At 40.9% G+C, this 26076-nt stretch overlaps 1 protein-coding gene, 1 long non-coding RNA gene and 1 pseudogene across 4 annotated transcripts in view; 1 reads left to right on the plus strand and 2 right to left on the minus strand.

Annotated features, from left to right (window-relative positions):
• The window catches only part of AGPAT5 (1-acylglycerol-3-phosphate O-acyltransferase 5), a 52009-nt gene extending 35171 nt beyond the window's left edge, over positions 1–16838 (minus strand). For both annotated transcript variants that reach the window (XR_007728178.1, XM_050801101.1), the window contains exon 1: positions 16311–16838. Coding sequence is in view for 1 of the 2 variants with exons in the window: in XM_050801101.1 (XP_050657058.1) it covers positions 16311–16529 (219 nt within the window). In the remaining variant the exon portion in view is untranslated. The remainder of the gene's footprint in view (positions 1–16310) is intronic.
• LOC126961057 (tyrosine-protein phosphatase non-receptor type 4-like) lies at positions 26–16204 on the minus strand (annotated as a pseudogene).
• Positions 16839–17000: 162 nt separating the features above from the next.
• LOC126961116 (uncharacterized) overlaps positions 17001–26076 on the plus strand; it is a 97950-nt gene continuing 88874 nt past the window's right edge. For both annotated transcript variants that reach the window (XR_007728181.1, XR_007728182.1), the window contains exon 1: positions 17001–17058. This is a non-coding gene — a long non-coding RNA (uncharacterized LOC126961116). The remainder of the gene's footprint in view (positions 17059–26076) is intronic.

Consider the following 26076-nt stretch of genomic DNA (forward strand, 5'->3'; position numbering starts at 1 on the left):
AAAAACACATTACTTTGATATTTTAAAACATCTGTAATATACTGTAATATACAAAGGAAGACAATGTGAAGAAACTGATGAATGATGCTGTGAATATTTCCATCCATGATTAACAAAAATTAGATTCCTCACAGGAGCCTCAGAGATCAAAACTGCTCATGTCCACAAAGCAGTTATGTATAGGACAGGTTAATGGTCATAAATTAAAATAGAATAATCAATATCCTCATGAGAAAAATATAACAAGCATTTATTGATTGCTAACAATATATAAAACACTGTTCATAACATAAATCTTCCTTCAAAGAGCCTACAATCAATCTAGTAAGAGAAAGACATGTCCACAGGAACTGCAATGAGACATAATGCAAATACTACGAAAATATGGTACTTTTTTATGTTTAAAATCTGTTTTTTCTTTTTTCAGGAAACTAGAAGGCTACACAACCTTTTTTAATTTTAAAGAACTGTAAACTGCAGAGCAGGAGGATCATTAGGTGGGATTTTGGCAGATGAGAGGAAGGAAAACGTCATGAGAATAAGAATGAATGGAAGCAGTAACCCTGGAGGCCTGTTGGGTACACGGGCAGTGTCGGGCGGAGGAGCAAGGAGACCAGAAGGGTGGCTCTGAACTGGAATGCCAGAAGTCTTTTGAATTCCATGCTAAAGATTTAAACTTTATTCTGTAAGTATGAGAGAAACATGGTTCCATGATTAGGACTCACTCCATCTCCACCAAGAACAGAGTTCAACAAAAGGGCAACTTCCAGCATGAGGGAGGAGCTGGTGAGAAGCACACAGTGAGCTTCTGGTCCAACAGCCAGTTTATTTTTAAACTGCGTGGTAGGTACACAGGTGTTCAATGTACCTGTATTAGTGTTTCTGCTGTTTTGTGTGTCTTACATATTTTAGAATAAATTTTTCAAGAAACTGGGAGTATACTCGTAAAGACTTAAAAGGAAATGGCTGCTAATGGTGCTAGGTTTTTATTTAGGGCATTTTTGTTTCTGCATCTTGTCATCATGGATTATGCAAGATTATAAATTAGCTAAGGCTTTTTAGATCTACCTTGTCCATAAGGATTATATTTTGGTCATGACATTATTTATTAATATCTTAAAAAGAGAGGAAAGAAAGGGACAATTAACCCAACAACTTTGCAGACAAATGCACCTAGATAACATAAAGTTCTGGAAGCCAGGGATGTGACTAAAGTTTCCATTACGTTCCTTAGAAACTGCACAGTGCTATGTATGTAGTATGTTTAAATATTTGCCCAGTAAGTTTTTATTCATAAAGTTTATCGATGGCATAAATGAGTAAAACCAATAGTTTGATCTGTTCAGAGTTAAAAATGACATGCTCGCTTGTGAGTAAATCCCCATTCTCTTACCAACAAGCCGGAATTGCATCAAGACCATTGAGTATGCACTGATTTAAAAGTTTTGCACAGGCCAGGCATAGTGGCCCACGTCTGCAATCCCAGTGCTTTGGGAGGCTGAGGTGGAGTGGGTGGGCGGGGGCAGGGGGGGCAGGATGGGAAGATCTCTTAAGCTCAGAAGTTCAAACCCAGCATGGGCAGCACAGCCAGACCCTGTCTCTACCGAAATATAACAAGATTAGCCAGGCATGGTGGTGCGCACCTGCCCACACTCCTTCAGGAGCATCCAGAACACACTGCACACCTAATGACAAGTCCCCAGCCCCTTATGGCCTATGAGCTCCTCAACAGCCTGATCCGTTTTCTACCCCAAGAGCCTAGCACCAAGCTGGTTTTTAACACGTTTCCAGAATTATTGTTTACACTTTTGTCACCAGTAGGTAAAGCTATATCTCATCTTCAAAATAAAGGTAGTTTCAGAATAAACATAAATAAAATAATTTAAGTGCACCAGTGACTTTTAAAGGCATCATTCTGTAAATCTAGTACTCATTTTTTAAATCACATTAGTTCCCTCTACAAACGTATCCTGCAAATAATTTGTCACTTCAAAATAAGGCACAAGACAACATGCCTTTTCTTTTTGTTTTTCATAACTCTTTAAGTAATTTTAAGTTCATTATAATTGCTTCTTCATAATTTTAGGTTCATCCACTTTTTAAGAACTCATCAGACATCCCCTACAGAAAAAAAATAATTTCTCTTTTCATTTATTAATTCAGAGGTAGCCAATAAAAATGTTTCTGAATAACTATCTATCTTCATCACAACTGACAAACTAGTTATTCTGTTCTCGTCAAACAAACTTACTTATCTTGCACAAACTGGCTTTCACAAGAAGGCCTGAATTAGAAGTGGACTAGTTTCACCTCACCTTGATCACATTTATGTTGTTTTTAATTTGCTCTCATGATACATAAACTGCCTAATGACTCTTTTTTAATCTTAAAAACAGGTAGTAATATGGAATTTAAAGTAATCACATGCTTAACACCTTAGCCTCCAAAACACAATGTCACAGAGACATAAATACACAGCATTCTTTGTTAAAAAATATATATTCTTCATTTATCTCAATAATGTCCATTTGCCTTCCACATGCAAAACCTGAAACATGATTTTTAAAAAAAAAACTTGCACTGCTGTTAAGTATAGATGATACTGTTGACAGGAATCAGAGAATATTCCACACCCAAATACGCTACTTTGGCATTAGGATTACTTTGAGCTGAAGGCAGCTGAGACACAGCAGATACAGGAAGAGTTCTCTGCCCTCTCCCTAACTGCCTAAGGCAGGACATAATTTCCCTGTGGAAAGGTCATATGAATTTCCATATGTAAAGGTGTTTCCCTGTCCCTTATTAGGAGACCAGAAACTGGCAAAATAAACCTGCATAGCAAACCTTATTACCATACATTTCCTAGTCATTTTCCCACAATTTACCACCCCGGGAGCTGAAATCCTCTTCTCCTTAGACTAGTCACTTCACAATTTATCAGCCTTTGTTAAAAATCACATACAAACCCATTCTTTAGCCAAGCACAGAAGGGCACAACTACAGTCCCTGCTACTCAGGAAGCTCAAACAGAAGAATCGCTTGAGTTCAGGAGTTTGAGTCCAGCCCTGGCAACACAGCAAGACCCCCGTCTCTTTAAAATAAAGATAAACATAAAAATAACCCCTCCTCCTTCCCTGTGCATGTAAAAACACTAACATCAATAAAATGTGTATGCCTCTACTCCTGTTAATCTGTCTCTTAATCTCTTAATTCACAAGCCCTAGCTACCCTACGAGGGTAAAGGAACAGTCTGCTCTCCCCTATACTGTAACATGACAGCTACTAAGAGGTAGGTTCTAAAGTACTAGACTTGAATTAAGCTTGAATTAGAATCCTCATCCGTCACCTTATGATGAGAACTTGGGCAAAACATCCAACCTCTCCAGACCTATTTCTTTGCCTGTAAAATGAGTGTAATAATAGTAACTACTCCTCCTAGGATTGCAGTGAAATAAGTGAAACTATGTAAACTACTTCACACAATGCCTAGAACATAGTAACCATCTAAAATATGTTAAACTGTCATTAGTATTATCCAATGAAACGGAACTTTTTATTCAAAACTGTGTTAAGTGATTAATGGACAAGAGAAATAGCTAGCTAGTCTATCTCTCCCCACAAAGTCTTTGATTACATAGAAGTACAGCCATAAAGAATTTCAATTTGAATAAGATTACATATACAATTTACACTGTTTATATAATTACTTGAACTTTTAAATGTATTTTATGCCAATGAAATATACCACCAGTTAATCATTATAAGATTTCTGCTGTAAAGCATACAAAAACTATAGTCTTTTTCTACCCAGTTTAAAACGTTTCATTGAATAGTAAAATTATTATGCCCTTCTGAAATAAGATCAAAATAGCGAACAGCTACTTGCCCGATAATCAATACAAACACAATTATCATGCAATAAATGGAACCTAACAGATGACAAAGTTCTTTTTTTCCTTTTGCTTTCTTTAGCAAAGCCTTCTTCATAAGCTTTCAAAACAGTACTTCACACGCAAAACTGTAATGACTAGGTGTTTGGACCATCACGGCTCACTGCTCTCTCATTGTTCTTACCATGTCTAGTGAATAAACTGGCTGACTGCATTCAATGAGACACATGGCTGTTTCCATAGCAATAAGAATGCTGGTTCTTCCAACTTCAGCACTGCAAGAAACAACAAGGAGGTTTTCCTTGCCAACCCTCTTATTTTGCACATGAAAAACAAAATCCAGAAAGTCATTGAATCATCAGGGTCTCCATGGTCAGGCCAACCTGTGTACTGGATCTGAGTGACTGATGACTCTCTCATTTTTCTCTTGGTTAAACAGCAGTGTGATCTTCCCGAAGATAAAGGCAGTGCTTCCTTCTTCTGAGTGGCAGAAGGCTTGGTAGCATCCACAGGATGAACTTCTGGGTTCTGGCCAATATTGGGGTCATTTATCTCTGCCACATTCAACTTGTGTGGTCAACATTACAACCATGGAGAAGACTTGTTCCTAAGTCATCTGCCAAAAATCTGTTCAAGTGTGTGGTAACGCCCCTTGACAAGCACTGTTCTGACTTATAACGCTGGAATTGCACTGATGTAGTCCTCATTACCTTTTAAAATAATCCATGTAGTATCATAAGGCAAACTATCTCTGTATCTATTTTTGGAAAGGTTCTAAGGTAATCTGGCACCAGACATTGCCATTCCAAGTTTTCTTTTTGATAAGCTGATCAAATTGTGTCCAGAATGTTCCAGCGGTAAGCCCTTGGCTAGCTGGATCACTGACTCCCACAGGAAATGGTCATCCTGGTGGACACTATCTAGTGGGTCTTTCTCCAGAATGTACTGGAAGTCTGTCCCGTTTTCTAGCACTTCTTCCACTACATCATATGCAGCACAGGTAGAACTAGAAGCATGAGTTCCCCAGAATGTCTCTCACAGTTAGCTTTAATAAGCAGGACAACCCAATCATGGATGAGTCTGTAAAGTCCCAACCACTGATCAATACAACTAGGTCTTCTCTTCAATCGAGGGTCACCGAGTTCAAAGGTGTTCCTGGTGCTTCTCAGGACACGATCACAGACATCTTCTGACCATATTCCCCTTTACATTGACTCCATACCTTCCATTTTCATCAGGTTCACTCTGATTAGAACAAGATGATCATGTAGAACACCACCATTAGGAGTAGATTTTTTAAGAGAAGATGTAACATCAATGTTTCATTAATATGATCTTCCAGATCTTGTTGGAAATGTAAATAATGAATTTGGTTCCAACTGTTTTTCTTAGATTGTTTGGGTGGTAAAGCCGGAGACTACCTATCTCAGGGGTGTCCTGTAATGGTGGATGATTCCAGAGTGATGCTATCAGCTTGTGCTGATAATGGTGATCTCTGATTCACAAATACTTTGGAAGAAGTGTGAACCACATAATCTACCAAATGACCAACTGAAGACGGTCATAATCAGGTTCCCTCTTGTATGAATGCAAAATTTTGATGAGTAGGAATTCCTGTTCCAGGTGGCAGCTGTGATGGAAGGCTTTACGTTTCCAATCCTTTCATCAGATATTGAATTCCTGCTTACTACTTCCCAATTCATTAATTTCCACGTCAATGGCTTACTTGAGGATCCTGCAAATTGTCTTTATTTGCCTTTTATTTGCCATACTGAATTAATTGAACTTCAGTTCTCCCACGGTGCATTAGGAATTTTGAACCTAATGTAAAATAATGTGCAAAAAAATTATTTCTAGTTGGAAGTGGTCTGTCCAAACAGAAGAATATGTGATGTTCTAAACTTGCTTTCCACAAACGTTTACATGCTCTACAATTTATCATATTAAATCCTGATAATCTTTCTCCAGATTTATGCAAGCCATTTTCAAAGCTGAATAAAAAACTGTTTGCACTTAAAACAAATTTTTACAATCTTCGACCATGGAAAGGTACTCATTCGTAGTCTCTTATAAATCAGAATTTCTCTTGACGTCATTCCAATCATAATTTCATTGTAACTTTGATTCCTTGCATAGTGGAATTCAACTCCACCGAGTTCTAAGGTACTTGCTGTGTTTAGGTAATTAACTTCTGCTTCTCAAGGACATAAGCCTATATGTTGCTGATGTCATTTTTACAATTTATTTTTCAAAATTTTGAGGATGATCAGGAATGAAAGAATAACCTGAGAGGTGGCCTAGCAAGTTCTCTGACTGACTGTAGTCTCCAAGTTTAGTCTGAACAGCAAATAAAGGAAAAAGGGCAGTAGTATCGTAAGAACAGGGCAATCTTCCAGTAAGAATGTCTTGTTAAATTTGTAAAAAATACTAGTAGCGGGCTATCCATGGAATCATCAGCCACCTGTAAATCAACATAGTCTTGCTCAGTAAAATCAGGATGGTCGCAGACTACATCTGACAGAACTTGCCACTGATCATGTTTATTCGCACTGAAAGCTTACACAGTGTTTTCCAGAAGGATGTTACAAGCCTCTGTATGCTGTCTGTCTCAGGCCAACTCTGGTGCTCGTACATTGGAGATTGTGGGTTCTGCCAGCAGGAAATTGAAAATGTGAGGTCATGACTGTACACACAAGGTCTTTGTATCACAGCTGTGTCCTCTCAGCTGAAGAAAGCAAGCATCAAAGCCAGGCAGTGATGGGGAGCGGCATGTCTGCTCTACCACCCACAGCAACCACGTCATGCTGTGGAACTGCCATGGCCTGCGCCACCCAGGAAGGCCATGAAGTTCTTTCTCACACACTCAGCATGCATGTGTCTTTTGGCACTGCCCTTATTTTACATCCTGTCTTTTGGTACTGTTCTTATTTTAGAGGGTGTGTTTTTTCTGAGTATCCATGATGTACCAGTCACTGAGCTAGGCAGTTTCACATATTATCACATTTTGTCTTCAAAATAGCATGACAAAAAGTATTCCATTTAAGGATGAGGATCTTGAGACTGAGAAGTTGACACTTACTCCACATGACATACGGAATGGCAGAGAAATAGGAATTACACCGAGGTTTCTCACTCCAAGATCCCAAAATCTTTTGACTGTGACAAAACTATTCTCTGCAAAAATTCCAAATAAAAAATGTCAAGTGAGACGGCTTCTCATATATTAGAAGCTTATATAATTTTTTTCACTTTGAATATCAATCACAGAATTATAAGGAACCCGTAAAAAAAAATTAAAAACCAACAAAAAATTTTTTCCTACATAAACACAAATTAAGCCTGGAAGCAATGCAATATGAAAGTGCACCAAGAGCTGGCATTCACTACATCACACCCAACTTTTAGGTGAACCACCTGCTTATATACGCAACAGCCACCCAGTTAAGTAACCATCTGACATAGTTGTATTCCTCCTTTATTTCCTCAGTTCTTTGTTTATTTCTTTAATTTTTGAACTATCTCAGCAAACATTCACTTAAAACATTCACTTAAAACATTCTTTTAAGTGACATCTTTCTGCACTGCTAAATTATGTGTTACTTTAGGGTAGACACTATGCATTTTGTCAATCCAGAACATTAGCACCTATTAACAGTAGGTGGTTAGCACTTAATATGTGGCTGGGACTTAATACGACTCTCCTTTCCAGGTATCATCACCCTCATTTCTTTCTGCCCCTGGAATTCTCATGCCAAGCTGGAGCACAGTAAAGTCATCTTCTAAATATTACTTACACTTATACACATACACAGTACTCTAAAATCTTCAAGCAACACTTTCTTATTTGGGGTTTTCATGTCTGGTGCCTACAGAGAAACAGAAGAAACAACATAAAATCTTGGAGAATTGCATAGGCTCAAAAATTACAAAAAGTACTGGTTTTGATTCACAGCTAAACCAAGGATTTTCTGCACTGCTGGCCTCGTGAGAATTCTTTTTTAACTTGTCTGACTTTGCTCATTCTGCCTTACTCTTGAGGGTGGAGTTCATGTTTCTTCCTCCTTCATCTATTTAAGGAGAGAATGAATTGGACTCACTAGACCTGGGTACCCTGTTAGAACAAAACTTACCAACTAGTAATGCCATTCAAAAATCTCCATCCCTTAAAAGTGAGATTCAGCTACATTTCCACAGAAACACAAACTAGAATTCCCTAGAGTATTCCGCCTTTTCTCTCTCCCTTTTTTTTTTTTTGAGATGGAATTTTACTCTTGTTGCCCAGGCTGGAGTGCAATGGTATGATCTCAGCTCACCACAACCTCTGTCTCCTGGGTCCAAGTGATTCTCCTGCCTCAGCCTCCCAAGTAGCTGAGATTACAGGCATGCGCCACCATGCTCGGCAAATTTTGTATTTTTAGTAGAGATGGGGTTTCTCCATGTTGGTCAGGTTGGTCTCGAACTCCCGACCTCAGGTGATCCACCTGCCTCAGCCTCCCAAAGTGCTGGGATTACAGGCATGAGCCACCACACCTGGCCCTTTTTTCTTTTTTTCTTTTGAGACAGGGTCTTACCCTGTCGCCCAAGTTGGAGCCTCCACCTCCCACGTTCAAGCGATTCTCCCACCTCAGACTCCTGAGTAGCTAGGACTACAGGCATACGCCACCAGGCCCAGCAAGTTTCTGTATTTTTTGGTAGAGACGGGGTTTCACAATGTTGGCCAGACTGGTCTCGAATGCCTGACCTCAAGTGATCCACCCGCCTTGGCCTCCCAAAGTGCTGGGATTAAGAAAAAGTAAAATCAAGTCATTCTCCCCTTTACTGCCATCTTCAAGAGGTTACAATGTTGCAGAGAAGATGATCCAAACATTAAAATATGATAGTTATGTTAGTATTATATATGTTAATATTACATAAAAATTACCCTGACATTGAGATGGGGTAAGATCATGACAGATGGAGAAAAGCTAGGGCTTGAGCTGGAATTCCAGAAAGGAGAGGTCTAATGTGGGGAGGGGCGGCCCAGAAGGAAAACCTGGACTAGAATGAAACCAAGGAATGGAAAAGTTAACCAGGCCAGAATTTAGAGAACCTTGAATGCCATGCTTCAAACTCCTCATGTTTATTATGTTATCAATTGAAAACCTCTTTTCCCTAAACATTCCATGTTAATTACGCATGTTCCAAGTAAAAATTCAAAGTAATTTCTATAGCCTTCTCCACTCACCCAAGCAAAGAGTTACTTTAAAGAGTTACTTTCTCTCTCTGTACAGCAAAGCTAATAAACACACCTCTAATTTCAGTGCCATCCTATTTTGTAATTGGCAGTTCATGTCTTTTCTAGATGAATACCTTGAGAGTAGGGGTCTCATTTCAAGCAATATAACCACATTGCCAGGCAGAGCACCTTCAGAAAATGAGTGACTGAAACTCCTGGCTAGACTACTACAGATGTGAACCATGGGTATTCCCCTTTCCTTGTCTGTAAAAGAGGAAGAATAGTGCCTACCTTGTAAAGATGAAATTATTTACATAAGAGAACAATACTTGCACACAGCAGCACTCACTAGCTGCGACTGAGTGTGCTACTAACCCACCCTCTTCTTTTTCCTCAACGTTCATTCACAAAGTCCTATCAGCTACCACTAAAATAGATTTGGAATTCTTTTCAATCTCAACATCCACTCTTTCCACTCCCCTAACCATCATTTCTCACCTGGATGACTACATTACCTTTCAAGCTTGCCCTTTTACAGAGCTCCACACAAATGTCACTTGCTCTGGAAGATTTTCCAAACCCCTACCTTGCACCCACCAGGCTAAACAACCTGGCACGGCACAGTAAATTTTCACTTTCTTGTTATTGTTTGTCTTCCCACACTAAAATGTGAACTCCATAATGGCAGGTACATTGTCTATCAAACATTGTATCCCTTGGTACCCAGCACAGCACCTGGAACAATGTGCACACGGGAATATCGCAGGGATTAAGGGATCTAGGTTCTAGAGATCCCTTACTGAAGTCATTACTTACTACTGAATTGTCCAACTACTAACATCAACCTCTAGTTAAGAAACCATAATGAGAAAATAGTAAAGGAAAAACTAACTTCTGATTCCATTTGAGAAGCATCAGCTCCACAAAATTAGACAAATATACACAAGAGGGAAAGTAAACTAGGTATATACGGAGTGCTGTTTTCCCTTGCCCTCCATCATAATGGCACAGAGGTATCCCCATAGGTACACAGGTATATTTTGTGCTACTGTACTAAAAAACTCATCTAAGAAGTTCATTTAACTGAAGAATCTTCCCATAATTCAAACACCTACTTAAAAGCTCTTGGAAGAAATCTAAAGTTACACACCAAATTGGTACATACCTGGGAAAGGTGTACGTAGTGTAGGAGTAGGGGAAACTTTAACTTTCTCAAAATATTGTGGCAGTGTTTGAATGCATAATTGCATCTGTGATTTTAAAATAGAAAAATAAGGCATTAAAAAACTATACACCAATGCAACCTGAAATAACTGGTTTGTTCACAGAGGTTTATATTTATAAAGTGTAAATATAGAGTTTTAGTTATATTTCTTTAGGATTTTCCTCTAAGTCTAGTAAGTTAACCAGTTCCCTAATCAGAATTTAATTGTGTTAGACTGGAATTGATTTGATTGGGAAATGTTTAATTTCCTATAGTAAAAGTTTTTATTATCCTGCTTAAACAAGCTAATGCAGAGACACACCCAAACCTACACAGTCCTATTACTCTCAGCTAAAGTGCTAAAGTGAAGGAAGCAATTTAAGATCTATTTAAGGTCTTCACATGAATGACAAATAAGCACAGAAGAGTAAAATTAAGGATACAAGCTACAATTCATATTCTCGTTAGGACTACAGATATCGGAGATGGCGCTGGGCAACATTTTGGCAGAAGAGCAGAAAGAATGTAGAAATGTCATAAAAGGGGGTAGGCTAGATGACTTATAAGCTCCCTTCTCCAGTTATAAGTAAACATGTTCCATTCTAATGAATGGTTGCTTTTACAGCAAGATTCAGAATATAAATTTAACTCATTAGTTTAGGATGAATTTGATGAGTCAGTGCTACAAAAAGAAAGATGCAGTTATAAATGGTCTCTAGATAAAAAGCCTTGACTGTTTCTGAGGAACTTGGAACAATGTTTCAGTTAAAAGTATGAATCAGCTAAACATGGTGGATCACGGAGGGATCACTTGAGCCCAGGAGCTCAAAACCAGCCTGGGCAACATGGCAAAATCTCATCTCTAACCCCTCCCCAGGCCAAAAAAAAAAAAAAAAAAAAAAAAAAAAAAAAAAAAAAACCAAAAAAATTAGCTGGGCATGGTGGGAGGACCACTTGAGCCCAGAGACAGACATTGCAGTGAGTGGAGATTGCACCACTGCACTCTAGTTTGGGCAACAGTGTGAGATTCTGTCTCACAAAAAAAAGTATGACTCCTTGGAGAAGTTAAGGGCATATTAGAGAAATGTCAAAATCTTAAATTCTTTATCTTCTTTCTTGTGTTTTTCAAACTATTTTACACTTAAAGCAGGTCAACTGAAAACCTGAGTTTATTTTATATAAACTTAAGAACTGTGCATTTTGTTATGTTACATTAGCATTTGGGGAAGGGGGCATTAGCAGTCAGAGCCACTAATGTAAAATATATTCTGAAGAAAATTCCAAGTGTTACCAACTGATTTAAGCAAGATAAATTGGCAATTAAAATATTTATTAGGGGCTGGGCATGGTGGCTCACACCTGTAATCCCAGCACTTTGGGAGGCCAAGGCAGAAGGATCACCTGAGGCCAGGAATTCAAGACCAGCTTGGGCAACATAGCAAGACCCCATTTCTACAAAAACTTTTAAAAATTAGCTAGAAATAATGGCACGGCAGCTGCTCGGGAGGACTGCTTGAACCCAGGCATTCAAGGCTGCAATGAGCCATGATGGTGCCGCTGCACTAGAGCCTGGGTGACAGAAAAAGACCCCGACTCAACAAAACCCAAACCCCAATCTATTATGTGTTGATAATTTTTTGGCCTACAAATTTCAATGATCAGTTTTCAGTGTATTGCATAGGAATGGGGAAAAGAAATTTTTTTAAAAGGAAGCAAAGAAAAAAGAATTCTGACATCTGAAGACATTCTATTAACTTTTATCAGCTTCACAAAACATGCTAAAAATATTTTCCATTATTGATCATAACTATTACAATTGTTGTTTATGCAGCTATCCCAACATTTAGGATATATCTAGATTCCTAGGATAGAATTCTAGGCTATAAACTAAGATAAATCTAGTTTCACTTTAACTCACGATGATAGAATTTAAGGTAACTTCATTCCTTTTTCATGAGTCCCATCTACTCCTCTGCCAGTACTCCAGCTTTCCTTTTAATCTCACGTAAGATTTCCTTAAACTCCAGCTCAAGAATATACAATGGCCTCTTATTCTGAGTCTCTAAGCATTCCACATTCAAGTTACTTCCTATTCTACAGACAGGGCTTTTAAGTGGTAAACAAACCAAATACCAGTATACTCACCACATCATACACAATTAACAGTCTTAGAAGTGAAATTACCTTTATCAAGATTTCAGTTATTTCCACATATATCATATATATGATATATATGTCAATTCTTAACTGATTCTGAAATTACCGTCTTGTGATTACATATATCATATGATATATGTATCAGTTAATTCTTTATTGATTCTGAAACTACCATCTTGTGATTATATATATCATATATGATATATGTATGATTACATGATATATATTATATATGATATATATGATTACATATGATACATAATATATAATCACAAGATGGTAATTTCAGAATATATGTATATAATCACAAGAATACATATATAATCACAAGATGGTAATTTCAGAATATATGTATATAATCACAAGAATACATATATATAATCACAAGATGGTAATTTCAGAATTAGTTAAGAATTAAAAGAATACCAAAATATGAATAAGTTGGTTATTACATAGAATACAGATTTGTTCTGAAAATAAAACAGTTAATCAAATGTTCTACTTAAGGGATATGTGAAAGTAAATCTGTAAATAAGAAACTAAAAGATTATGGGAAAGTAAGTAAACTTACTACAGAAAACCAGGTTCTCTGTTAAAGAAAGCAGAGACCAAAATGCATTAACATATAAATACCTAAAGAAATAAGGCAAGTTAAACTAAGAAATAACTACAAAATACTGAATAGGCAGAACTATGGATTTCATTATTGTGGTGGGTTGAAGGGCAATCCCTCAAAAAATGTGTCCACATCCTAAGCCCTGGAACCTGTGAATGTTTTCTTATTTGGAAAAAGGCTCTTTGCAGTTACAATTAAATTAAGGATCTTGAGATGAAGAGATCATCCTGGATTATCCAGGTGGGCTCTAAACCCAATGACAAGCACCCTTCTAAGAGAAAGGCAGAGTGAGATGTGAGGCAGAAGAGGTGGCAGCAAGGACTGTAAGGCAGAGGTTCAGTCACCAGAAGCTGAAAGCCACAGAACAGATTCCCCTCTAGGGCCTCCAGAGGGAGTACAACTGAGCCTACACCTTGATTTCAAACTGCTGGCCTCCAGAATCCCGAGAAATTAAGTTTCTTAAGCCACTGGTTTGAGGTGATCTGTTTTGGCAGCACAGGAAAGTAACATTGATTCAAAAGTAACTTGAATCAATGCCTCTCAACATAGTAGAGAAATTTCCGTTGATTTTCAATGAGTATCAAATTACGTGAAATATAAAAAAACTTTAAAAATTCTTATTACTCATTCTAAAGATATAAATGGTGAAGAAAGTACCCATTTGGGTTTCAGCACCAATGAGAGATTTTGGAAGGACCTAAAAGGATAAACGAGTTGTAAGGAACAATTTTAGCAGCACTGACTGAAATATTTCTCTATCTCAGAGATACATATGAAAATAAAGTAGTGAAATTAGGGAAGAAAAAGGTCCAGAATCCAAGGAAAATTCAAGTAAACTTGTTGGAAGCAGGTTTACCTGCCAAGCACAGATCATAAATCTCATGGACCTACTACTACTTCTCTTCAGCTTAAAAATTCTATGTAAAAGAAAATATTCTTCTGCAAGAACTACTATGAACCACTTATTTTTTAAACCTAGAGTTGAAAGGCATAAAAATGTCATTAAAAATTTTTTTATTTTAAAATGTCTCTTTAATATATATAAATTAATAAACTTTTTATTTAAAAACTTATAACCTCTTAAATTACTAAAACTCCCTTCAGAAATGAGTCAACAATACTTTACGCAGAACAAGAGAATCATCACTAGCCTTGCAAACGAAAGCTGATAAAAACAATTCAAGAAAAAAAGAGTATCCTAACAAAACAAGAAAAGCAAGCTAAAAATTTTAATCAAAACATCTCAGTGACAAAGTTAATGGTACAAAGTCACAGGTAAAAAATATGGTGACAGAACGTCACTATAAATCTTTTTCCCTTGGGTCTTATGTTTGAAGATAGCTATTTATTCCTCTATTGGTTTAATCTTAAAAGAAACAAACAAAAATATTGAAAGGTAGCTTTGTGTACACAGGAAACCCAGATTCCAGAAAAAGACCCTAATAAATTCAAAATACCCTGCTCTCTGTTAGTAAACAGAAAATAAGTATTTGTCCCCTCCAAACAATAAAAATAAAAATGCAGGAATAAGAAACTCTTGCTTTTAAATTTGTATTAAATGTTCATAACTTGCATTTGAGGATCAGTGGGCAATCAGTTAGTTCTAGGATTCCTAAAGAACTTCATCAAGGAACACACATTAAACAAAATTTTGAATTATACTTAAGTCAGGCATCCTTTCATAAGTGCATGAAAATTAGTGCTGGACGCTAGTTCCTTTGATTTGAATGGGGCGGGGGGGGGGGGGGGGGTGAATGATTAGATTAAATGTTTTCAAAATCACTTGCTGGGAAATCAAGAAGTAAATTGGAGCTCTGAAGTCAGCAGTATATAAGGTAAGGTATGTAATTTCAGAAACACTGCTAGGTTTTACAGCCATTTAAAAACATAAGAACTTGCCAAACCAAAAAATCCTTCAATGGTGTATTCTGCATCATATTGTGTACTCTTAGAACAAAAATAACCTAACCCGCCACAGATATAATTATTTTTTTAAGAGTGAATGACTTTGTGTTCTGAGATTATATCCCAACCCAGGCCAGTTGTCATATGACGTGAAAGTAAAAACTTAATCATGATAAAACTCAGAGATTTAGACAAACTTGGTGGAGTTACCATACAAAGGGAAAAAATTAGCCTGAATTATTGAAATTTTTAAGTGAGGCTCATTTTAAATGTCAATTGCCAGGAAACCATGATCTGGAATAGTATCTTCTTTTCTTTCCAAGGAGACATTTACAGATACTGGTTTAAATGGAGGCCCTGGCCTCTCCTAATTCCTTCCCCCCAAACAACTTCCAACTGGGACCATCAACGGCCGATCAGCAGTGCAACTGCAAACTAAATATAGTAGCTGACTGACCACAGGGTAAAAACAGCTGCTGCAGGTGGGAAAAAAAAGTTAAAAAGACAAAATGATACCGTCCCATTTTCCCCATCCCACCCTAACCCTACCAAGAAAAGTAAAAGAGGACTAAGTGGACATTAGGAATAACCAAGAATAAAGCTGCTCTTTCAAATTGAGAAATGAAAGAAAAATTCACATTTGTTATTTCTTATAAGACTTCAAATACCTACTGTTAAAGAGGGCCTTCTACTTTTATGGTTTGTTTCTCAAGTTTAATCTACGAATCCAATCTCTACAGAGAAACAGTAACAGAAAGAAAGTAATCAGACAACAGATCACCCACACATTTAAACCCAGTTAAAGTTGGCAAGAATTGTATCTAGTTAGGTTTCTACCGTAACAAATGTATTTATTTCCTCGCCCAGCTTTCACTTGTCCTGGGGGAAGAACACAAGACCGAATTGTACTTCTGTTTCAAGAGGTCATTGTAAAAGCGCACTTCGGAGTGTAGACGTCTCCGATCTGTTCCAACATGACCACCTCTTTGGACCAAAGGCCAGAAACTGCTAAACGCGTGCCCTATTTAAAACGTGCATCTGCACCCACTTTTCTAAGTAGCATCGGACCCAGGCGAGGGGCGGGGAAAGGGGCGGCGGGTCCCACTTGTAGCCTCAGGACGACGCGGCCACAGCTTCCTAGAGAGAGATCTCGGCAGACCGGCAGGAAGCACGCGGAGAGGAAGGCGGGGAGGCGGCACGTGCTCTACGTGCTGGGTCCGCCGGGCCGGCCGGGTGACCCTCGCCAGCTGGTGGGGACCGGAGGGGTCCACGCCTCCGGGAGCTCGGGTGGACGCCGAGACCTGGGAGCGGTAGGCGGCTCACCTGGACCCCGGTGTAATTCTCGAAGAAGAAGAGCACCATGCTCTGGTAGACGCAGTAGAGCCGGTCGTCCAGCGCCTGGTAGAAGCGGGCGGGCAGGAAGGCGGAGAGCAGCCGCCAGACCCCCCAGGCCAGCACGTAGGTGGGCGCCGTGCCCAGGAGCACGACGCTGGGCAGCAGGTAGCGCATGGAGTACGTGTGGAGTACCAGGGACAGCAGCATCTTCTCTGCTCGGCAGCAGCGGGCTCCGCCTGCGCTCCCCGCCCGCCGCCGGGGCCTCAGTCGCGGCCAGCAGGCGGCCAATCACCGCCCGGGCCCGGGCCGCCGCGCCCGCCACCCGCTCCCAGCCTCCGCCCCCAGCCGCATGGGCCGCGCCGCCGCCGGGGGCCGGGTAGGCGAGTGCGGGGCTGCGTGCGCTGCTCGCGGCTGCAAGGCAAGCGAAGCCGCGGCCCTCTGGGATCCACAGCTCAGGGATGCTCACACCCCATGACCCTCACCCATCGCCACATCCCCCCCGCCGGGGGAGGGGGGCTCCGCGGCAATAACGCGCCTTCTGATTGGTCATACGTTGCCATAGGTACCCGTCGGCGGCAATAACACGTCTCTTGATTGGTTGATTTGGGCCGACAGTTAAAGTACAGCTACCTACCGGGAGCGCGGGCAAAACCAGCTCAGGCCACTGCGCATGCTCCCCAGCTGGGCCGGCTGCGGACGCTGGAAGGGAGGTGGCGACTGGCGGAGCTAGGTGAAGGTGGGTGCGGGCTGGACGAGGGTTCGGGTGACTCGTCCTGCTCTCTCGGCCGGACGTGCGCGCGGGCAGGTTTAAGGGGCGCTGGAGGTGCCTGGAACGCGCACCTCCTGCTCACAGGCCCCTGGGCGCCGGGATGTACACAATCAGAGCAGTGAGAAAGGGGGTGTTAGGGTTATGAGAGGTCCCAGTCTTGCAGGCACCTGGGCCCAGGTCGAAGGGCAGCTCGGGTGTCCCCGTCTGCTCACTGCCAGTCCTTAGCAAGGGGACGCCGCCTCCTCAGCCTCCCCTTTGAGTGCGCAGCAGCCCCTCCTGCTCGTCTCTCTCTACCAGGGTGTTTCAGAATTAGGGTCCCTGTTTTTCCCATCACAGTAATGATGATAATTACATGTTTATGCATAGCAGAAGAACCACCCCACAAGGATATTTCCATACTGTTTATTAGACCTTTTCAGAATTCACTCTTGCTTCATTTCCTCAGAGCCTGTTGGACTTGTTTCTGATTTTTTTTTTTTTTAAATAAGGAGCCTTTTTTTTTTTTTTTTTTTTTGTAGTAAAAAGTACTTGCGTGCACATGTAGAATCCATAAAATACATACTTTTGTAGCCTTCACTAAAAGCTAGGAAGGCTGGATAGCTGTTTTACTGATGTTAAAGCAGATCCACAGGCCTTCTGGATCTTTCTCCCCCTCTTTGGCTGCAGTAAAAATGGTTTAATATGTAACCCTTTTCAAGGATAGTTGTACTTTAAAAGAATGTCAAATGCTTTACCATATATATATATATTCCACCCCACCACCACCACCATAATGGAAGCCCGTGCTACCTTTAGGCAGGACCGCATTTCAGTGGAAAGTTCTAATCTGGGCCAGGATGGTAGCTACTTTATACATGATTAACATCAAGTTACAACATCATTGGTAGATGGTGACCTTTGGGGACAAAGCCAGGTGAATAGAGATCTCTCAAGTAACAAGTATTTGAAGGCCAGCAGGAAGCATTACACAGTACAAAGAACTTCTCTCCCTTTCTGTGGCTGCCATTGCCCTGTACTGTAAGAAGCACTAGGTTTAGTACCGGAGGGAAAAAGTCACGGGTGTGGACAATGTGCACAACTAATGCTCCTTATGCTTTCTTTAACGGAGACCAGACATCCCTACACTAGAACAATGTGTGAAAAGATAAAGCAGGTTCTGTGTTCATGTTAGGCTTGCTATGTACAAAGTCAATAAATATGTGTTTACGTGTAAATTTGTTACTGTGAATCACCCCAGGTGTTAATCACCAAGTTGTAAAGTTTTGTTCAATGTTTGGCATGAAAACACAGAACTTTCTCTTGCTCCCTCTTTATCTCCAAACCCAGCTCCTGACTTACCAGTTATTCTCTGTGCTGCTCCCACTCCTCTCTTCCTGTGAACAGTCACAGATCCACCCTCTCTTTCTGCCACTACCCGGCTCTGTTTTTCTGTTTTTTTCTCCCTTTTCAGTGCATACCTCTTAGTTGATCAGCCTACACCCTCTGCCTCCTTACCTTGTACTTTTGTTGAGCCCTTGCAGTCTGATGACCTTTTCCACCCCTCTACTGGAGTAGTGCTTCTTTCAGAGCACAGCCGACTTCCTCCTCTGCATACCCTGCTGGGCACCAGTGGAACAGTGAAAGGTGAAGTCTGTCTATGCCTTCCTTGTACAACATTTAACAAGGAGTTCCCTGTGGGATGAAAAGGGGACATTCGTGGTTCTATGGGAGCATATATCAAGGCAATCTAATTTAGTCTGGAGACAAGGAAGGCTTCTCAGGCGAAATGGTATTTCAGGTGAAGCTTGAGGGACTTAGTGGGCCTTCCATGGGAGAATGGCACATTTGAACGCCTGAAGCTGAGAAAACACCATATTCTCATGCTTAGCACTGGAGTGGGCCACAATGTTCTTTTAAAAATTTGTTGAGATGCCCCTTGAAAGAATGCTGTGTATTCCTATCACACATTCTTAAATTGATAGTTAAATGTTTTTATCAGCTGGGCATGATAATACTTGTAATTCCAGCACTTTAGGAGGCCAAGGAGGAAGGATCACTTAAGCGATTTGTAGAGTGAGATCTCCATCTCTACAAATATATACTTTTTAATTAGCTGGATGTGATTGTTCATGCCTGTAGCCCCAGCTACCCAGGAGGCTGAGTTGGGAGGATTGCTTGAGCCCAGGAGTTCAAAGCTGCTATGAGCCATGATCGCGTCACTGCAATCCAGCCTGAGTGAAAGAGAAAGACCCTGTCTCAAGAAAAAGGGGTGGGGGGCTTTTAATGATAAATTTTAAAAGGCTTTTAATTATAAATTTAAGTAGTTACGAAAGAAGTTGTGATGAGTTGTGAATGAGGTTTTGAAGATAAAGTGATTACAGAAAATGTTTAAATGTATGCAGTGAGTTATAAATACTATAGTGATTTAATATCCACCCCATCGTTCATTTCAAAAATACTGAAGCCTTTGACCAGTTGAAAATTTTGCATTGATCATTTTTCTCCCTGAAAATATTTTTATTTCAATTCTACCACAGGATTCTATCGTAAGTGAATATGCTCTATCCTTTAAAGTTTTGTATTGATCAGACTGTATCATTAGGGTTCTAAGAAGCAAATTTTCTTCTGGATTGAACTATTACTATTATTAGCAATACACAGTGTAATCAATGTGTTTCACAAAATCTGACAGGGAACTGTAGGCAAAAAAAAAAAAAAAAAAAAAAAAAGTTTTACTAGAAATGCATCTCTTAATGGTCCCTTCATTAAAATAAATTTTCTCTGTTGGTGTCCTCAGGGTTATTATACCTTTCTATCTCAGCAGGGCAGCACCATGTAGTAAGATTTGGGATGTACCAGGTGGGAGAGGAGCCATTGTGAAGTGCCGGGTGGGCCTGGACTCCAGGAGTCCTCAGTCAGATAACTTTTAGAAGAGTTGGGATCTGAAAAACTGAATCCCTTGCTCATGACCACATGTGTCCATATTCTCAGGAATATGCATGCCTCCATTCGAAGACTGTTTTTACAGAAATAATTGGGGTAAGGGAAGGAGACAAGGATGGTAGGGATTGAGTCTGGAAAGATAGGCAAGAACCAGATGACAGCAGGGTCTTGGGAGACATGTAAAGATTTTAGAGTTTATCCCAAAGGACAGGGAAGCTACTGAGATTTTAAGGAGAGGACTGACATGCTTATATTTGGTCTTTTTAAAAGTTGTTCAGGCATTGTGGAAAGTACATTTTAAATAGTTTGGAGACTATAGCTAGACTCCCAGCTAGAAAGGATGATAGTGGCTTAGCCTTTGATGGTGATCATGTATGGAGAGAAAAACGAATCCCTCATGCACAGCGTTCTTGGAAGGACATTTGACAGTATGTTCTAAGAATGGACAGCCATATGGTTTGGATCTGTGTTCCCACCCAAATCTCATTATCAGTCTTAACCCCCAGTGTTGGAGGTGGGGCCTGGTGCCAGGCGATTGGATCATGGCGGCAGTTTTCTCATGAATAGTTATCACCATCCCTCTTGGTACTTGTCCTCAGGATAGTGAGTGATTCTCGCGAGATCTGGTGGTTGAAAATTTTGTAGCAGACCGGGCGCAGTGGCTCCCACCTGTAATCCCAGCACTTTGGGAGACTGAGGTGGGCGGATCACGAGGTCAGGAAATTGAGACCATCCTGGCTAACAAGGTGAAACCCTGTCTCTACTAAAATTACAAAAATCAGCCCGGTATGGTGGTAGGCACCTGTAGTCCCAGCTAATCAGGAGGCTGAGGCAGGAGAATGGCAGGAACCCGGGAGGTGCAGGTTGCAGTGAGCCAAGATTGCACCACTGCACTCCAGCCTGGGCAACAGAGTGAGACTCTGTCTCAAAAAAAAAAAAAAAAAGAAAAGAAAATTGTGTAGCACCTCCCCGCTCACCTCACTCTCGCTCCTGCTCTCCCTTTGCCTTTCACCATGATTTCACGTTTCCTGAGGCCTCCCCGGAAGCTGAGCAGATACCAGCACTATGCTTCCTGTACAGCCAGCAGAACTGTGAGCCAATTAAACCACTTTTCTTTATAAATTACCCAGTCTCCAGTATTTCTTTATAGCAATGCAAGGACAGCCTAATACAGACAGATACCCTTTTAATTAGTCAGTCTCCCTAAGTGCACATCATTAGCAGAAAGGGTCTGTGGATACACAGTACTGATATGTGAAATGGTGTGCAGCAGTCGGACAGGAATAAGTAGCCCTAAATGCGTAGTCATGGACAGATCACTAGGACACTAGGTGACAAAGCAAGTTGCTGGATAATACATGCACTATGATCCTATTTCTGTAAAAACTAAATAAAACTTTGGTCAGTTCCCCTTCATGCTTTTGTTTTGCTGTTTGCACAGATAAAACAAGAAGGCATTCCTGTTATAAAAAGTGTAAGCAATACTATGTTTTGAATATTGAATAAAATGTGGACATTTCCCTCATGCCGCACCCAGTCCCATTTTCTTACCCAGAGGTTACAGCTGTCTACTTATGCAGTAGATGCTTGGCAGTCCTTTGCCCCTTCCCTCCTTGAGGTGACTAAGATGGTCATACAGACAGCCACCCCTCCCAACAGAGCCCATGTGATCTGGGGGAAACTGACCCCACCCGTAATGGGCCACCATCAGTCTAGGGCTGTGTTTCTTTTGAAGTGTGGACCTTGAAGCCTTCAGGCTCCTCAAGACCCTTTCAGGTGGTGTGAGGGAAAAATGTTTTCACAGTAATACTGAGACATCATTTGCCTTTTCACTATTAGATTTGCAGTGGTGATGCAAAAGCAGGGGTAGGTAAATCCACTGACACCTCACTGGAAGTAAGGCAATGACCCAGAAAGGTACCCGCTAGTGACCGTCATGTTCTTCATCGCCATGTGATCATGGCAAAAACACTTCACTTGAGAATAGTCTCAATGTGGTAGCAAAAAATAAAAAATAAAAAAAGTCAATTTTATTAAGTCTCAACTGTGGAGTACGCGTCTTGTGAATACTCCATGTGACTAAACGGAACTTGCATGAAACACACGGGATGCATACCAAAGCTCAATAGCTCCCCTGTGGGAAACGACCTCTGAGCTGCAAGTTGAGAGCTACCTTTTTCCCGGAACATCAGTTTTGCTTGAAAGAATAACTAGCAGATAAACTGGTGAGTCTGGCAGACACTTTTTCCGAAAACAAATTCACTTCAAAAGAAAACAGTGGGTAATGTTGCCAACAATAAAATCGAAGCTTTCAAGTGAAAACTTGAATCTTGGAAAACATATGTTGCTCTATGAGCTTGATACCCTCTCAATTCTAGAAGACATTTTTCTTTCTTTCTTTCTTTTTTTTTTTGTCTTTAAGTTCTAGGGTACACGTGCACAATGTGCAGGTTTGTTACATATGTATACATGTGCCATGTTGGTGTGCTGTACCCATTAACTCGTCATTTACACTAGGTGTATCTCCTAATGCTATCCCTCCCCGCCCTGCCCCGACCCCACGACAGGCCCCGGTGTGTGATGTTCCCCATCCTGTGTCCACGTGTTCTCATTGTTCAATTCCCACCTATGAGTGAGAACATGCGGTGTTTGGTTTTTTGGCCTTGCGATAGTTTGCTGAGAATGATGGTTTCCAGCTTCATCCATGTCCCTACAAAGTACGTGAACTCATCCTTTTTTATGGCTGCAGAGTATTCCATGGTATATATGTGCCACATTTTCTTAATCCAGTGTATCATTGATGGACATTTGGGTTGGTTCCAAGTCTTTGCTATTGTGAATAGTGCTGCAGTAAACATATGTGTGCATGTGTCTTTATAGCAGCATGATTTTTAATCCTTTGGGTATATAGCCAGTAATGGGATGACTGGGTCAAATGGTATTTCTAGTTCTAGATCCTTGAGGAATTGCCACACTGTCTTCTTGAAGACTTTTTTCATGGGATCTGTGGTACTAGCAACCATTGTGATTTTTCAATACTGTATCATGAAATGTGTCAGAATTTGGAAGGTTGGCACAATGCAGTAAACCAATGTTTTTAAAATAATGCATGATATTTAAAAATGATGAATGGGTAAATGGCTCTTGCAAGCACAGGATATACCAATGGGTTTTAATTTAACTACAAAAATTTCATTGATGTAATTTCACACTTTACATGGCTGTTAACCTTTAAGCAATCACCAGTTCCTGAGTTTTAGTGTAATATGAAAGAAGTCACATTATCTGAAAAGGCTATAAAAATACCCCTTCCAGGCCGGGCACTACTGGTAGCTCATGCCTGTAATCCCAGCACTGTGGGAGGCCAAGGTGGGCAGATTGTTTGAACCCAGGAGTTTGAGACCACCCTAGGTAACATGGCAAAACCCCATGTTTCACCACAAAAAATACAAAAGTTAGCCATATGTGGTGGTGCATACCTATAGCCTCATCTAGCTATTCCGGAGGCTAAGGTAGGAGGGTCACCTGAGCCCAGGAGGCTGCAGTGAGCTGAGATCACGCCACTGTACTCCAGCCTAGAGGACAGAGTGAGACCCTGTTCCCCCGCAGCCCCCCAAAAAAACCCTTTTTCCAATTACAAATCTATATAAGGCTGGATTTTCTTTATACATTTCAGCCAAAAACAACGACAACAACAACAACAAAACACAAAACATGGCAGCAGATTGAATGCAGAAGCACTGTGTTTCATTAAGCCACATTAAAAAGATTTGAAAAAATAAGAAAGTAAAACAATGCCACTTTTCCTAAATTTTCTATTGTTTTTGAAAATAGTCTGTTAAGCACAATGGCACAATGTTATAAAGCCCAAACTCATATGGTGAAGTACTACCCTCTGCCCTGCTTTAGCACATGACCTTATTTGGCTATGGTCTCCACAGAGGTACCCAAATTAAAATTAGTCCGTTAGGTCATTAGGATGGGCCCTAATCCTTCTGAGAAGAGGACATTTGGACACAGACGTGGGGGAAGATGGTGTAAAGAGTTACAGGGAGAAGGCTGTCCACAAGCCAAGGAGAGAGGCCTGGAACAGATCCTTCCCTTTATAGGCAAGTTTATTTTTCCCCCTCAGACTTCACTGATTTGATCCTGTAAAGCAAACTGGGTTGGGAGGCTGAGGCAGGCAGATTACAAGGTCAGGAGATCAAGACCATCTTGGCCAACATGGTGAAACACCGGCTCTACTAAAATACAAAAAATTAGCCAGGCGTGATGGCACGTGCCTGTAATCCCAGCTACTTGGCAGGCTGAGGCAGGGGAATCGCTTGAAGCCGGGAGGCAGACGTTGCAGTGAGCTGAGATCATGCCACGGCACTCCAGCCTGGTGACAGAGCGAGACTCCGTCTCAAAACAAAAACACCACTTGGAATAGACAGATCAACAAGGAAAAAAGGGCATGTTTATTAACGTGCATTCAGGCACAGAAGTCATACAAAATATGAAAAACTCAAATGGCCAGGTGGACGATGCTTTGTTCAAATTTTTTTTTTTTTTTTTTTTTGAGACGGAGTCTTGAGTCTCTGTCGCCCAGGCCTGAGTGCAGTGGCACAGTCTTGGCTCACTGCAACCTCTGCCTCCTGGCTTCAAGCGATTCTCCCACCTCAGCCTCCCGAGTAGCTGGGACTACAGGCATGCACCACCGCGCCCGGCTAATTTTTGTGTTTTTAGGATTTCACCATGTTGGCCAGGCTGGTCTCAGACTCCTAACCTCAAGTTATCTGCCTGCCTCGGCCTCCCCAAGTGCCAAAATTACAGGCATGAGCCACCGCTTCAGGCCGGTTGATGCTTTTATACCATCTTGAGGTTACAGAAAGAATGGGGACTTGGGTCTTAGCAAAACAGGTTATGGGAGAGAGAGAAGAGGAGACCTGGCACCTAAGGCAGTGTTGTTATGCAGAGGAAACCAAGGTAGCAGCCCTCAGGAAGAATAGAAGGTAGGTAGGCGGGGAAGTGTTTGTCAGATTCTAAAGGTTTGAGACTCTCAGGTCATCTTTCCTAGACCCGGACCAGGGGGGCTTCAGAGAAAGCCTTCTTACAGCTGTTGTTTACTTTGCTTCATTTCCTCTGCAGATGCAAACCTCCTCCCCACCACCCCCAACTCAAAAGGGGAGACTAGATTTGCAGGGCAATTATTGTGTTTACAGGCCTTCTGAATAGCCGTTTTGAAACATGTCAAAGAAGTCTATTTTGGGGTGAAATATTTGGTGTCGTTTTCCTCCCAGCCTTCACAAAGAACCAACCCTGTTGACAGCTTGTTTTTAAACTTTCTGCTCCCAGCACTGAGAGACAATAAATGCCTTTTTAAAAAGCCACATAGTGTGTGGTACTGTGTTACAGCAGCCCTAGCAAACTCTTATCACTTCTGTGCTTGAAATACTCACAGCTCAGAAAAAATCCAAATTAAGTCCTGCCTGTGGCCTGCAAGGCTGTACCATGAGCTACTTCCCTGACCTCAGTACACAGCTCTGCCCAGACCATCGATGCTTAGGTGTGATATGACCTGACTGTCAGGACTAAGCCAACTTCAATGTGACTTGATTCTGTTGACCTAAAAGGAAGAAGCTGGGGCAAAATTAACATAAATAGGGAGTGTATTGGGGCCAAGCTTGAGGACTGCAACCCAGGAGCATAGTTTCAAGTTGTCCTGAATATACACTCCAATTAGCAGCGATTACAAGTGGATTTTTAAAGGGAAATGGGGACAAGAGAGTGGGCTGATACAAAGTGGTTTGTCAGGAACTCTCTTTGGCGTCACATAAATAACGTTAATTAGTGATTGGCTATATATTGCTAAGCTGTAGGTGGTGGGTTATAGTGTCAGTTGCAGCATTATTAGGTTAATTTATAGCTACTTGTGGCAATAGCAAACAGTTTTAAGAGATGATTGCGTAGCTCAAGGGGGAAGTAGGATGTGACCATGGTCTTGTTGTATGTTCTTTTTTATTTTTTATGATACAGGGTCTAGCTATGTTGCCCAGGCAGGTCTTGAACTCCTGGGCTCAA

Source organism: Macaca thibetana, chromosome 8, assembly GCF_024542745.1.
Source record: "Macaca thibetana thibetana isolate TM-01 chromosome 8, ASM2454274v1, whole genome shotgun sequence".
NCBI lineage: Eukaryota > Metazoa > Chordata > Mammalia > Primates > Cercopithecidae > Macaca > Macaca thibetana.